At 49.3% G+C, this 15908-nt stretch overlaps 1 protein-coding gene across 1 annotated transcript; it reads left to right on the forward strand.

Moving 5' to 3' along the window:
* Window positions 1–14100: 14100 nt before the first annotated feature.
* LOC311216257 (olfactory receptor 14J1-like) lies at window positions 14101–15042 on the forward strand (the record flags this gene model as incomplete). Its single annotated transcript, XM_084297799.1, has 1 exon — window positions 14101–15042. The coding sequence occupies one exon, from the start codon at window positions 14101–14103 to the stop codon at window positions 15040–15042; it is 942 nt and encodes a 313-aa protein (XP_084153925.1).
* Window positions 15043–15908: the final 866 nt, after the last annotated feature.

Consider the following 15908-nt stretch of genomic DNA (forward strand, 5'->3'; position numbering starts at 1 on the left):
TACTTCAAGGGGCACTGGCTGGAAGGCCAGTTCTGATTCAGTGGTGCTACAAGACAGCAGTGTGGAAGAGAAGGGAGACCAGCACCAAAACGACCATGTCCTGCTGCTGTCAGTGTTTGTGGGTCCAAGAAAGTGGTGACACTGACTCAAAGACTGCAGGGAGGGAGTGCCTGCCAGGGCAGTAAAGGGCAGCCCCAAAGGAGGACACCAGGGCTTTCCACCACATTGCAGCAGGGATCTTCATCCCACAACCACTGCCGTATCTGAGAAGAGTGTATGAGAAATGAGATCCACAGAAACAGACTACCTGCTGGTTCCTTTATTTAGTTAGCTACAAAGAGCTTAGCAGCACCTCTACATGAGGTCTTTGGGTTAAAAGAAAAGGTAGAAGAGGAATAGAAATATCTTAAATTTATAAAATAAAAAGATAAAAAAATATTTATTATATTGCAATAATATTGAAAAGAATAAACAATTTTTGAAATATATGAACAAAGATGTTTCTGCCTTGTCCACGTATATTTCAGGGAATCAGATGCAGAAGACGGGTTCCTTTCTGAAATACTGAATATTGCAATAACATCCTCAGTACCTCCCTGAGCTCTTTATTCCTCATGTTGTAAATGAGGGGGTTCACTGCTGGAGGCACCACTGAGTACAGAAATGACACCACCAGGTCCAGGGATGGAGAGGAGATGGAGGGGGGCTTCAGGTAGGCAAACGTGACAGTGCTGAGATACAGGGAGACCACAGCCAGGTGAGGAAGGCACGTGGAAAAGGCTTTGTGCTGGCCCTGAGAAGAGGGCATCCTCAGCACTGCCCTGAAGATCTGCACATAGGACAGCACAATGAAAACAGAACAACCAAAGGCTAAACAAACGGTAAAGATAAGTGACCCAACTTCCCTGAGGTAGGCATCTGAGTAGGAGAGCTTGAGGATGTGGGGGATTTCACAGAAGAACTGCTCCACAGCATTGCCTTGACAGAGGGGCAGGGAAAATGTAGTGGCTGTGTGCAGGACACCAATGAGAAAGCCACTGCCCCAGGCAGCTGCTGCCATCTGGGCACAAGCTCTGCTGCCCACGAGGCTCCCGTAGTGCAGGGGCTTGCAGATGGCCACATAGTGGTCGTAGGCCATGACGGTGAGGAGGAAATACTCTGCTCCAACCAAGAAGAACAAAAAGAAGACCTGTGCAGCACATCCTTGATAGGAGATGGCCCTGGTGTCCCAGAGGGCATTGGCCATGGCTTTGGGCAGAGTGGTGGAGATGCAGCTCACGTCGAGGAGGGCGAGGTTGAGGAGGAAGAAGTACATGGGGGTGTGGAGGCGGTGGTGGCAGGCTACGGCGCTGAGGATGAGGCCGTTGCCCAGGAGGGCAGCCAGGTAGATGCCCAGGAAGAGCGTGAAGTGCAGGAGCTGCAGCTCACGTGTGTCTGCGAATGCCAGCAGGAGGAACTCTGTGATGGAGCTGATGTTGGACATCTGTTATTTCTGGTCATGAGGTCCTGTACAAGGAAGACAAAGGCAGTGATTGTGTACCACAGACATAACTGAGGAAAACCCTTTCCATATTCTCATTTAAAATCACCAAAAGGTTTTCCATTTCCAGGCAGATATTTTGAAGTTCTCTTTCATTGATTCTGCCTGAGAGTGCCTCTGGGAGCAGGGGATCCTCTGTGGGCAATGGAAGAATCAGTCCTGCACTACTGCCAGAGGGAGTAGCATGGTAGCAACATGGTAGTAACACGGTAGGAACATGGGGTAGTCTCAGATTAACTTTACTGCTGATATCAAAGAGATTTCCCCAGTTTTGCTGCTAGTTCACCCTACTGCAGAGCAGAGGTGTGGAGGTTTAGATATGTAATTATTTGTTTTGTGTTTTTGGTTGTAGCTGCCCCACCACACCGGAGAACTATTTCTAAGGCATAAATCCTGGGCATTCTGCTGCACTCCAAGTAAAACCCTGTGGATCCTCAGAGACAAAGACACTGTGCCTCTAGTGCAGTGTCTCTCAGAGACGACAGCCAGCCTCTACATCATTGTTGGTCTCGGCTGTCCTGTGAGAGCTGCAGGAAAGTTGTACTCAGTCGTTCATGTGAAAAGAACCTGAACACAGCTGAAAGCAGAGGAATCCAGGCTCAAATTGTCCATCTCCAGACCCCTCACTGTGTCCCCGTACTCGCCTTTCCCCAAACACCCCGAGGGCACACCACTGTCTCTGAAACCCCCATCCCCAGCCAGCCTGGGAACAAGACCAGCAGCAGCACGGCCAGCTGGAGAAGCCAGCAGGAATGCCAGCGTGCTGCTGCCAGGGGAGGCAAGGCCAGGGTGGGACAGACCGACACTCAGCAGACCCTCCTGTGCTGCAGCTCTGCCTGCAGAGGAGGCAGCTCCTGCTCTTTGCAAATGATCTGTGATCATCTCAAACTGGCAGAGACCTCCCAAAGGCAGAGCACTGGGCATTGGAGGGTTTGCAGCTCCTAAAGAAAAGCTAGGATAAAACCTGAGAGGACCACAAAATGATGATATTGGTGTAGTCTGTGGGCTGAGGTGTGGGAAGGGACTTTATAAAGTTCATTGATTCAATATTGATCTCTCACTGCAATGCTCTAGCAGTCTCAGTCTGCAGTACAAACCTGACCACCTATTACCATGAAACCAGCCTCCATTCTACCACAGGTATCTGCAAGCACAGGCTACAGAAAAAGTCTTGCCTTTCAGGTAGCCCCTGCCTTGGTCTTCCTTTTCAAAAATCCAATCATAAATGCCATTCTCTAAAGCATTTTCTGCTCATTTCTGGAGAAACAAAGAAACTCACCCAGACAGATGCTATCAGGCATCTGATGTGCCAGCTCTAGAAGACCCCTCTGGCAACCCCACCTGCAGTGCCCTGCTGCCAGAGCCTCACGGTGTCAAGAGCCTGCAGATGTGTCCTGCCACACGCTGCCCTCTGTTGTTGCGCTCCTCAGTGCCTCCAAGCCCTCTCTCCTTCTCTCCTCTCTGTGTGCCAGCTGCAGTCAGAGCCCCCAGCCCTGCTGCGCTGTGCAGAGGAGCTGCTCCTGGCCACAGCTGTCTCTCTGCAGCACTTGCCAGGAGCTCTGCTTGGGCCCAAGAGCCCGGCCCAGCTCAGCAGTACAGCACCCGACCATGGCATCGCTTGCTCTGTGCCCTTGGGCTCCCTCGAGGTGTCCCCAAGGCCTCAGGGCTGACAGCTCCCGAAGGCAGCAGGGTCTCTGCTGGGGTGTGGTGCCTGAAGTAGACTGAAGTCTTCGCTGACTGCTCCTTGCTGAACTTGGGAGAGACTGATTTTAGAAGTGTGATTTATGCTATTTAAGTTTGATTGTCCATCGTGAGTAAAATGATTCCCTCCCTTAACTTCTATTGTGTTCCCACTGCATGGCAGGATACCTTAGCCACAACTGCCAGGGATCATTTCACCCCTCTGAATGTGTCCTTACAAGAGAGGGGGGACCTGAATGCTCTAAAAGGTTTTCCATGAAGGGAACTGGACACTAAGACACCATTTGTTGAGTTTTCCCAGCAATCCAAATGGAAGATCCTCTACCCATACGCAAATCTCTTCTTCCTCTCTCGCATGACCAGCACGGTGACTGGGATGTGGAACACCCTCTACACTGTTCTGGTGCCTGACACCAAACACCTGCAGATGCCATGCTTCCTTCTGGGGACCATGATCTACGGTCAGCCCTGGGCTGTAGATCATCCCTGTTCTCTGCAAGGCTCGAGTAGTGGAAGGTCTGGTTCCAGAAGGCAGCTTTACCTGAACCAGGGGAATTTCTCTCATGTACAGGAATTATTTCTTCTCCTCCCAGACATTGTTCTGTGACCCCAGTGTCGTGGACACCTTCTGTGGTTTTTCCCCATTGCTGGAGCTGTCCTGCAGTGCCACGGTGATACTCACAGTCTTTGCTTTCATAATCTACATTTTGGATCCAATCTTCCTCTTCCCTCTCATGCAGTTTTTATGTGTGTGTGTGTCCTGTATTGGCAGGCCAAGGCCTTATCCACCTACTCTTCTGTCCTCACGAGTGTCACTGTTTTCTATGATACTGCCATCACTGTCTGTGAGAAGCCCAAATACAGCCCTCCTCAGAGATCTTCATGAAGCCCTTTCCTAAACCACCATCCTCCCAGTCAGTCCTCAGGTTGCCTAGAGGTGGTATGGGAAGGGTGAGAGAAGTTCAAGTGGATCTGCAGATGTCATCATAAGACCTATCTCAAAGACCTTGGAAAGGACAGATGGATCAAAGACATTCCTCAGAACTTGGAAATGACAGATGTCAAACTCATCTGCTAATAGGAGGGCAAGCAGAAGAATGATAAAGCCTAATCAAGGAATAAAATGCCAGCCTCAGCCTTAGCCCCCAAACCAGACCTAAACTGAAGTCCTCAAAGCTTGCCCTTATCCTAAACCTTGAGCAGGATCCTTGAGCAAAACACCAATCCCTCCCTCGATGCTTTGCCATTCCCTTGACCCTGGAGGGTGACCTCTAATCCCTAAACATTAACCTGACCATCTAACCCCCAAAGCCCTCCACCATGCACACAGCACATCTCAGCTTCAACCCCACTCCTATCCCTAACTTCAGCTGTTTGTCCCCTTGGGGCAGGGCAGGGACTGTGAGGTCCTGCAGCAGTCCCATGGCATTGGAAGAGGCATGTGAGGTGACAGGTATGTGATCAGATCAGAGACCACAAGGAGGAGCTGGCTGGGAATGCTGGGATGAGGTCAGGTGTGCCTCAGGATCTGCTGGGCCTGCAGGAGGCAATGGCTGTGAAGGAGGCTGGGAGGTCACTTCTGTCTCTGGAAGTGATGGACCAGCAGCAGGAAACGGCACAGACAGTAACCGTAAAGGGCAGAAGCATGCACAAAGCATTGAAGATGATGGTGAGGCACCTTCTGTTCTGGTCAGGTGAGAGACCACAGGAAGGCTGATGGCATGGGAGTCATGCTTGAGGTATAGTTTGTGAGACCATAGAATGAGAGAATGGCTCCCGTTGGAAGGGACCTTAAAGGTCATCTAGTTCCAACCCCCAGCCATTAGCAGGGATGCCCCCATGAGACCAGGTTTCCCAGGGCGTCATCTACCCTGCTCTTGATCAGCTCCAGATATGGGGCATCCCTAAGGTCTCTCAGCAACCTGTTCCAATACCTCACTACACACACATTGAAGAATTTTTCTCCTAACCTCTAAGCTAAATCTCCCCTCTTTTAGCTTAAAAACATTCCCCTTTGTCCTGATTGAGCAAAGTGTCACTCTCCATCTTTCTATATACCCCTTTTAATACTGAAAGGCCACAAAGAGATCACCCCGGAGCCTTCTTTTCTCCAGGCTGAACAGCCTCAGCTCTCTCAGCCTTTCTTCATAGGAGACATGCTCCAGTCCCTTGATCATCTTTGTGGCCCTCCTCTGGACTTGTTCTAACAGACCCATGTTGGGAATTGGCACAAACGGTGTGGACATACGTCCATGGAACAGTTGTTTGATCTGAGCTTGTTCTAAGCAACCAGGAGTAGGCCTCAGCAAATCTCATGGTCTGCTGTAGCTGAGCAAACAAAGCTAACAGAGTAACTATGAGAAGCTCCCACGACAATGATTCCCACATCGCCCAATTGAGGAATTCAGAAAAATATTGTTACCAGCAGCTGACTTCAAAGACAAGGTCTACGTGATTGCTAATCACAAGGGGGTTGTTTTCTTGCAGGTGGGGTTGTTTTCTTGTAGTTGTTTGTCTGAGTGCTTTTGACCAATAATCTTGTGTGAAACACTGTCCGTCTCTGTTAAGTTCAATATAAAAGTTAGGCTATTCGGGCAATAAAATGGAGCATGGTCTGACTCTACTGGTGTCTGTCGTGCTTTCAGCCGTGCGTCCTCTAACAGACCCACACCCTTCTAGTGCTGGGGGCCCCAGTCCTGGATGCAGGACTCCAAGTGGGGCCTCACAAGGGCAGAGTACAAGGAGTAGAAGTAGAAGTAGAAGTAGAAGTGACCTCCCTCTACCTGCTGGCCACTCCTCTGCTTATGGAGCCCGGGATGCAGTTGGCCTTCTGGGCTACAAGCGCAGAATGTACTACATCATTGTCGATCTCACTGTCTGTCATAGATAAATATATTAAACAGCACCAATCCCAGGACAGACCCCTGAGGTACAACACTTGTCACCAGCCTCCACTTAGACATAGAGACATTGAGCACCACTCTCTGGATGTGACCTTCAGGCCAACTCCTTACCCACTGAATGGTTCAACCATCAAATGCGTATCTCTCCAATTTGGAGACAAGAATGTCATGTGGGATAGTGTCAATGGTGTTGCAGAAGTCCAAGTAGATGACATAGGTCGGTCTTCTGTTGTTGTCTGATGTGGTCACTCCATTGTAGAAAGCCATCACATTGGTCAGGCATGATTTGGCCTTTGGAGAAGCCATGCTGGCTGTCTGAGATCACCTCTTTGTCTTTCACGGGCCTTGACATAGATTCCAGGAGGGTCTTTTCCATGATCTTTTCAGGCACAGAGGTGAGGCTCACCATTCGGTAGTTCCATAGGTTTTCATTTCTACCTTTTTTAAAAATGGGAGTGATGTTTCCTTTTTCCAGTCAGCAGGGACTTCACCTGACTGACAAGACTCTTCAAATATGATGGAGAGAGGCTTGACAACTACATCAGCCAGTTCCCTCCGGACCCTGGGATGCATGTCATCAAGCCCCATAGACTTATCATAGAATCATAGAATATCCTGAGTTGGAAGGGACCCTTAAGGATCATCAAGTCCAACTCTTGACACCGCACAGGTCTACCCAAAAGTTCAGACCATGTGCCTAAGTTCACAGTCCAATCTCTTCTTAAATTCAGACAGGCTCGGTGCAGTGACCACTTCCCTGGGGAGCCTGTTCCAGTGTGCAACCACCCTCTCTGTGAAGAACCCCCTCCTGATGTCAAGCCTAAATTTCCCCTGCCTCAGCTTAACCCCGTTCCCGTGGGTCCTGTCACTAGTGTTAATGGAGAAAAGGTCTCCTGCCTCTCGACACCCCCTTACGAGGAAGTTGTAGACTGTGATGAGGTCTCCCCTCAGCCTCCTCTTCTCCAGGCTGAACAGGCCCAGTGACCTCAGCCGTTCTTCGTACGTTTTCCCCTCCAGGCCTTTCACCATCTTCGTAGCCCTCCTCTGGACACTCTCCAACAGTTTGTGGTGGTTTTACCGTGCTGGGCAGCTAAACCCCACAACCGCTCTCTCACTCCCCCTCCTTTAGATAAGGAGGGGGAGAAGTAAAGCAAAGAACAACTCACGGGTTGAGATAAGGATAATTTAATTAAAGGGAAATAATTATAATAATTAAATAAAGACTGCCGTGAACTAAACAATTTAACTACGGGGAAATAAAAGGGAAAGGGGAAAAAGGGAGGAAAACAAACAAACAAAATAAATGAAAGCGATATGGAAGTGCAGAGGAAAGAAATTACTCTCTACTTCCCACAAATGAGCGATGATTGACCACGTCCTTGAAGCAAGGCCTCAACGCACGCAGCCGGTGTTCGAGAGGAGGACCGACGTCTTCTCAACGAGAGCCCACCCCTCCCCTCTTCTTCCTGTTTCCACCTTTTATTGCTGAGTGTGACACCACATGGTATGGAATATCCCTTTGATTGGTTTAGGTCAGCTGCCCTAGTGATGTTTCTCTCCTCACTTTTTTGCCCACCCCCTAGGAGGGTTAGAGAAAGGCCCAATGCTGTGCCACTGCTGCTCAGCAGTAGACACAACACTGGTGTGATAACACTGCTGTTCCAGCTACAAGTACAGAGTACGACACTGAATGGGCTGCTGCCGGGAAAGTTAACATTCCAGCCAGACCCAGTACAACCTCCACCCCTTATTCCATAACATTTGTGTCACACTCAGATCCCCATACTTTAGCATACAAGCATTCTCATCATTATCCCTTGTCCTTTAACAGGACAAGGATTTAACAGGACAGGATTAATAGGCAGATGTATCTTTTCATTCCATAGGTCTTTCTTGGAAAATGTTCATAAGAACTGTTGATGATTAGGTCTTCATCTGCCAAAGTGGCCACTCAAGGCAGGCGGAGTTGGATGTCTGGACACCAGCACCAGCTTAGCTCAAGTCCTTGTTGCACTGCCCGGCTCCTTGCAAAGTTGACCTGTCGTTGATCCTACAGCATCTTCCTACAACATATAACTTAGATTATAGATTAGTTTTCTCTCAATGTCAAATCTCCTTGAGGCACACACTTGATATCCCCATTCTTTTGCATGACCCACCAGGTATACCCTGGTCCTTGGGCGAAGACAATCCCACGAGTGGGTTTGCCTTTTCCCGAGGCAGGAGCAACCCACACTGGTGCCCAGAACTGCACACAGTATTCGAGGTGAGGCCGCACCAGCGCAGAGTAGAGCGGGACAATCACCTCCCTTGACCTACTAGTGATGCTGTGCTTGATGCTGTGCTTGATGCACCCCAGGACACGGTTGGCCCTCCTGGCTGCCAGGGCACACTGCTGGCTCATATTCAACTTGCTGTCTACCACAACCCAAAAATCCCTCTCTTCTAGGCTGCTCTCCAGCGTCTCATCGCCCAGTCTGTACGTGCAGCCAGGGTTTCCGCGTCCCAGGTGCAGGACCTGGCACTTGCTCTTATTGAACTTCATGCGGTTGGTGATCGCCCAGCTCTCCAACCTATCCAGATCCCTCTGCAAGGCCTTTCCACCCTCATTCGAGTCCACAACTCCTCCAAGTTTGGTGTCATCAGCAAACTTGCTCAAAATACCTTCTATTCCTACATCCAGATCGTTGATAAAAATATTGAAAAGTACCGGCCCTAAAATGGAGCCTTGAGGGACCCCACTGGTGACCGCCCGCCAGCCTGACGCAGCCTCATTTACCATAACCCTTTGGGCCCTGCCCGTTAGCCAATTGCTCACCCAAACTCATGCAGTTCCACCTGTGCATTGCTTTCCTTATCCCATCCCTGCACACCCAAAACTGAAATATGTAAGAGGACCTGGGAAAAGGAACCCTGGATCCATAGATGCCACTTGGGAAACAAAATTTGTAGGTAGGAAGCACAGTTTTGTGGAGGTGCAGAGCTGAAGAGCACATTGTACAGGATGCTCCTAAAGACCCATGGGTCCTTTTGCCTCCTGACTACAATGCGACTTCCTTCTCAGGAATGGGGTAGCCAACAGAGGTGAGATAGATACACTGAGATGTTAAATGTCATCAGAAAGCTGATCCCAATAAAATGTGGCACAGTCAGGAGCAGCTTGGACAAGAGACTGTAGATGCTAGATGCTACACTAACACTGATTTAAAACAGTCATGTATTGCCGTCACCTTATTTGAACCAGTAATTTTAATCCTTAAAACTAAATGCTACTAAATACTAAACACTACTCGACCTCTCTGAGAGGAATCCACTACTCAAAGTATGCACTGAAGCAAAACACAGCCCTTAGCCCCTTTCCCTTACCTTTCCCTTACCTTTACACTCCTGCTTACCCCAATCCCTACCCCAAACACTAACATTAAAATGCACTATTTAGCCCTAGAGAAGTTGTTGGCAGGCCTTAAAATTCCCTAAACCACAGGGTTTGCCCATACGCTTATGACAGACCTGATATGCACAGAAGAACACCAAAGATTCCCATTAAACCTGTGTTTATCCTCTAACCTAGAATGGTGAGCCCTAGTCCCTAAAGGACTACAGAAAGGTCAGCCCTACCTCAGGATGTCCTGACCCAGCAAAAGGAATGTGACTGTGAGGTCACTTCTGCATCTGCACGTGATAGGGCAGCAGCAGGAACGTGTCATAGAAAGGGACTGTGAGGTCACTGGTGTCTGGAGGTGGCAGGTCAGCCTTGACTTCTCCCTGGGAGCTGCACTTTTGGGCTGACATCTGGCAGTGGCCCTGCTAGGCCAGCAGAAGGCACCTGCTTGGCATGCTGACTGGGGGATTCCCTCTGCCTCCAGAGCCAGGAGGACCCAGGCAGAAAGAAGGCCCCCATATGGGTTGTCCTGTCCCTTCTGCTTGAGTCCATGACTGGGCAGCAGGAGGCACAAGGCTTGGCTGTGTCTAGCCAAGAAGCTGCAAGGCCAGCAGCAGGCCCATGGATTGGAAGCTGCTGCTGAGGTGACTTGTGTCTGGTTGGCTGAGAGGCCGCAAGGAGCCTGCTGGGTTGGGATGCCTACTTCAGGAGTAGTTTCCACCCTGAGGGAGCTTCCTTTGGTAGTAGGAAAGAGCAGGAGAGAAAAAACTTCTTTGGAGTATACCTTGGAAGTTACGCATTAGCACGATAGAATAAGAAATGTCCCTCAAAGTGTCGCACTGTGGTGCCAGAAGTCACCCTCTGATCAGACCCTGACTTTGTGTTTCAAGGAACAGCTGGTGAGGGTTGACGAGACATGGGTGAAACAAAGGATGAGAGGAAGGTTGTGGACAGAGATGGGTTTCTGCAGACTTCAAGGACATAAGTCAGAATGTGATAGAGTCTGCAGAGGAGAAAGCAGAGGGTGCTGGTAAAAATGGCAGGCCCAACAGCCCTGAGTTTTCTGTCCTCTTGGCTAGAGCTTAGGAGGAGATATGTTATATTCATTCTGATGAGGCCCCATAGATTCCTTGCAACATTGTGAAGCTCCTCGAAGATGTCATACCACTGTTCTTCTCATGGCTTCACACTGCTCACCACATCCCACAGACCCCAGCAAGAGCCTGGAGCTGGACTTGGGGGTGCAGGATCTCCTCTCACAGTTCCAGGGGTCAGGCCTTGGCTCTTTTTCTTCACTAAAACCAACCAAGACTTTTCTCAGCACAGTGCTTTGCCTGTCTGTAACCATGGCCTCCAATTATCTGCCCTAACAAGGCCCTGAGGAGGCTTTGTTAGTAACAGCTCTCAGTGGGGCCCATTAATAATCTAAGTCACTTCAACTTTTCCTTCTGACTTTACTTTCTCTAGCAGTTGCATCACTCTCCTCTCAGTACCTGAGCTTCATAGACTCAGCACTACAATACACCATGGAACTCATTAAAATGCAGAAATTCCTAACATCTCCTCCATAGTTTTCTTCAAGGTTTCACGCCTTGTGCAGCAAATTGCAGAGTTTACCTGACGTAGTTAAGGGAAAAGATTTCACAAAGCACATAATAAAAATACTTTCTTATTTCAAAGGCTGAATGTTGTTGCATTTCAGTTTGGAGCATCATTCTCCTATTGTTCTTCATCCACGGTGACTTCTTTGGAGACCTGCATCAGGAGGAAAAGCAGAATCTGGAGGTCTGACACCTCCACTGCCAGCAGTGGTCTTTGTCCCTGTAAGTGCAGCCCAGCCCAGCACATGAAACCCTTTCTAGGACATGTCAGGGGTTCCTTGGGAGAAAATAAAATATAAAATAAAATAAAATAAAATAAAATAAAATAAAATAAAATAAAATAAAATAAAATAAAATAAAATAAAATAAAATAAAATAAAATAAAATAAAATAAAATAAAATAAAATAAAATAAAATAAAAGTTGAAATGACCATTTGGAATCTGAGAAATTCAGCTTGAATTGCAGTAGACACCTGGACAGCCATGGTTCTCTTGGGTCTTCTGTGGCAAACTCAGGATGAAAACTAAAGAAAATATATCTTTATTGGCTGTAGCTGTACCCATGAGCTTGGCCTCTTTTGGGAAATTGCCCCTTCCAGCCACGGAAACCTAAATTGAGTAAAGTGAAAAGACCTGCCCAGTCAATAGAGTAGGGCAAAGTCCTACTTCCTGTGCTATAGACGCAGAAGGCAAAAAGAATTGCATTGTGCCTGACACTACTCTGGGACGTGTCACCCAGGTCAGGCAACTTTACCTTAGTGCTGACAAGTCCATCACTAAAGCACGCTCCCAAGCTCTACATCGACATCATGTCAGATGTTCACGTGTGCAGGCAGACAGTTCAGCCTTTGCGTGATTGTGCGCTCTATGACAAGACGGCAGGATCAGGAGCTGCAGGAAAGTTTGGATAATACAGGAGTAACCAGCTGCATTGAATTGCAGCACAGAGTCACAGAATGGTAGGTGATGGAAGGCTGCCAGGTTGCACCTTTTCTGTGCTTCCTTCTCATGCATGCTCTCAGTTTCTCTGGAGCTGTGTCCTGAATGTTATGGGGTTGTGCAGGTCTAAATTAGAAGGGCCAAAGGAAGGTGATTAAAGGATTGGAGCATCTCAATCCCATCCAATTGGTTCCTAGCCTGAATCAAGAGGAGTGTGGACAACAGGTTGAGAGAGGTGATCCTCCCCCTTTACGCAGATCTGGTGAGGCCACACCTGGAATAGTGTGGGCAGTTTGGGGCTCCCCAGTACAGGAGGGGCATAGAATGTCTAGAGAGGGTCCAGCATAGAGCCAGGAAGGTGATTGAGGGATTTGAGCATCTGTCCTCTGAGGAAAGACTAAACACGCTGGGCCTGTTTAGCCCAGAGAAGAGGAGATTGAGAAGGGATCTTGTCAACCTCTACAAATACCTGAGGGGACAATGTAAAGAGAATGGTGCCAAAATCTTCTTAGTGGTGGCCAGTGATAGGACCTGGCAGCCTTCCATCCCCTACCCTTCTGTGACTCTGTGCTGCAATTCCATTCAGCTGGTTACTTCTGTATTATCCAAACTTTCTTACAGCTCCCGATGCTGCGATCTTGTCAGAGACAGGACAATCACATGAAGGTGGAACTGTTTGCCTGCAGACAATAGCTGTTAACAGAATGGAGCATCAATGTAGGTGAACAAGGAGAAAATACAGGATTTTGCCTACATACACCTCTTGGCATTTACAAGGAGAAGAGCCCAGTCCTGCACCGGAGAAAGAGTAACCCCACACATCAGGGCAGGCTGGGACCCTACTGAGTGAGTAGTGGCCAGGAGGAGAGGAGCATGGCCATCAAGAAGATCTGAGTTATCAGACTCAGCTGAGATCTATAAGAGACCACCAACAGAAGGGACTGCAGCCAGCAGGGAAAGAGGTGCAGCTATGAGAGTCCTTAGGAAAGGCTGCTGTGGAAAGGATTAAGGGCTGTGACAAGACAGAGTCCCAGCAGGACCCAGGTCTTTGTGCCCATGGCTATGGCTGTTGTCTCTGCCACTGAGGCCTATGCAGAGACAGCTGATCGTTAAAGCACCAGGGCCTCATTGCCTCCTCGCCCCCACCAATGAACCAGGCAGGCGTCATACCATTCTCCTGCACTTGGCTGTGCACATCCCCATCTCCTACTGCTTCACAAAGAGCCCTGAGCAATTTGGGAAGAGAAAGGATCTCCTTCCTAGGGAACATGGGTCAAGGCCAGGCCCTTGTGCTTGGTGACACACATCCAGTTTTCCTACACCTCAGTGTCACCTTCACATTGCCTTTGTCTCCTTGTCCTCACTGCCTCCAGCGTTCTGCTCTAACGAGCTCCAAGGGAGGCTGTGTCAGTGCTGGCCCTCAGGGGGACACTGCAGGAAACTTGCCTCTGACTTGGACTTCTGGAGAGATGTCTTCAATTGTCTCTGAGTGCCTGAGGTTCGTGTGTGGGCTCATCAGCAAAGCCCCCAGAGGGGTGATTGCAGTGCCTTGGGCTGGTGCTGTGCTGCTGAGCTGGGCCGGGATCATGGGACAGAGAGAGCTCGTGGCAAGAGGGCCGTGGTGCAGAGAGACAGCTGTGCCCAGGAGCAGCTCCTCTGCACAGCGCAGCAGGAAAGAGACACAGAGGCACAGACATAGAGAGAAGAAAAGGAGAGAGGGGCTGAAGGCAGTTGGCAGTGGGATGATTCTGAGAGCTGCCTGCAGGAGAAACCTGCACAGCCCTTGACAAGGTAAGGGTCTGGCTGCAGGGCCATGCAGCTGCAGGTCCTGGAAGGGTCTCGTGCTGGGTCTTGTTTCTGTGAGGGCAGTGGGAAATGCAGTAGGCTTTGAGAGTCTTTGAGGTTCTGCTGCAAAAAGAGGGGCTTGGGCTGGGGGTGTTCTTAGGCTTGTAATAGGTTTTAGTTTAAGTAGTCTGTTCTAACTTTGCTCTGCCTTCTCCTCTTCAACATACAGCCATTTTCTAGGTTAGAGAATGATGAACAGCAGCTCTGTGAGTGAGTTCCTCCTGCTGGCATTCGCAGACACGCGCGAGCTGCAGCTCCTGCACTTCACGCTCTTCCTGGGCATCTACCTGGCTGCCCTCCTGGGCAACGGCCTCATCCTCAGCGCCGTAGCCTGCCACCACCGCCTCCACACCCCCATGTACTTCTTCCTGCTCAGCCTTGCCCTCCTCGACCTGGGCTGCATCTCCACCACTCTGCCCAAAGCCATGGCCAATGCCCTCTGGGACACCAGGGCCATCTCCTATCAAGGCTGTGCTGCACAGGTCTTCTTTTTTGTCTTATTGTTTGGAGCAGAATATTACCTTCTCACCGTCATGGCCTATGACCGCTACGTTGCCATCTGCAAGCCCCTGCACTACGGGAGCCTCCTGGGCAGCAGAGCTTGTGCCCAGATGGCAGCAGCTGCCTGGGGCAGTGGCTTTCTCAATGCTGTCCTGCACACAGCCACTACATTTTCCCTGCCCCTCTGCCATGGAAATGCTCTGGACCAGTTCTTCTGTGAGATTCCCCAGATCCTCAAGCTCTCCTGCTCAGATGCCTACCTCAGGGAAGTTTGGGCACTTGTGTTTAGTTTTTCTTTAGCCTTTGGTTCTTTTGTTTTCATTGTGGTGTCTTATGTGGAGATCTTCAGGGCAGTGCTGAGGATACCCTCTGAACAGGGCCGGCACAAAGCCTTTTCCACGTGCCTCCCTCACCTGGCCATGGTCTTCCTCTTTCTCAGCACTTCCACGTTTGCCTACCTGAAGCCTGCTTCCATCTCTTCCCCATCTCTGGACTTGGTGGTGTCACTTTTGTACTCAGTGGTACCTCCAGCAGTGAACACCCTCATTTACAGCATGAGGAACCAGGAGCTCCAGGTTGCAGTGAGGAAATTGTTTCTCTATGTGCTTCTTAAGCATCAGTGTTGTTAACATTACTGTGATTTGTATCATACCATTTTTATACTTAGTATTATTATCATATTGTAATAATAATAATAATCCTCTAAACGCTACCATTCTATTTGAGAAACTGACATAAGAGATTTTCATATCATTTTTTTTATTATTATTTATTATTTTCATAACTTTTGGTATTGCTTTAATTTATTTAGTAATTTTTTTACTTTGACTACATCTTCCATTCCACCTATTGAACTAGGCTTCCTCTGTAGGTATAGACAATAAAGAAGACAGAATAAATTCAATGGTCTCAGTATCCCTCTCTTCCCATCTTCTCTGGAGCTGGGGGAGCAGCCCCAGCATGCAGGAGGGGCTCAGGGCCAAGAGCCCAGCTGACACATGCAGGAGCAGCCCATGGTGGCCCTCGGGGCTGCCCCTCACTGCCCGCTGGGCTCTGCCTCTCTGCAGCCTTTGGGTCGGGGCTGCTACTTCTCTGGAGCCATGGCCATGGCCAGCAGCATGATGTGGCCTTTTCCCTGCTGCTCTCTTTAGGTCTCCACATTTTTATCCTGTGCTCTTTTTTATGGATAAGCCATCAGATCTCATGTACTTTGGTGACAGTCTTGTTGTCCCTGCAGTGGCATCCCTGTGGCTGCAGGCAGCAGCAGGCACTGTGCAGCCCCGAGTCACATCTGCCTCCCTGCTAGCACCACAGTAATAAAAGGGTCTTGCTCAGGGCAAACCCAGAAGTCTGGACACCTCTTTCAAATGTGCTATTGGGAATAGAGCTAAGAGGTTGCTCCCTGCTCTTCTGTTTTCTGGGGATCTTCATGGAATGCAGGACTCAGGATGAAAGTCCCAGGGTGGTTTGTGGGGAAACAAGGGCAGCACTAAGA

The sequence above is a fragment of the Netta rufina genome (genome assembly GCF_964035555.1).
Source record: "Netta rufina genome assembly, chromosome: 18".
Lineage (NCBI taxonomy): Eukaryota > Metazoa > Chordata > Aves > Anseriformes > Anatidae > Netta > Netta rufina.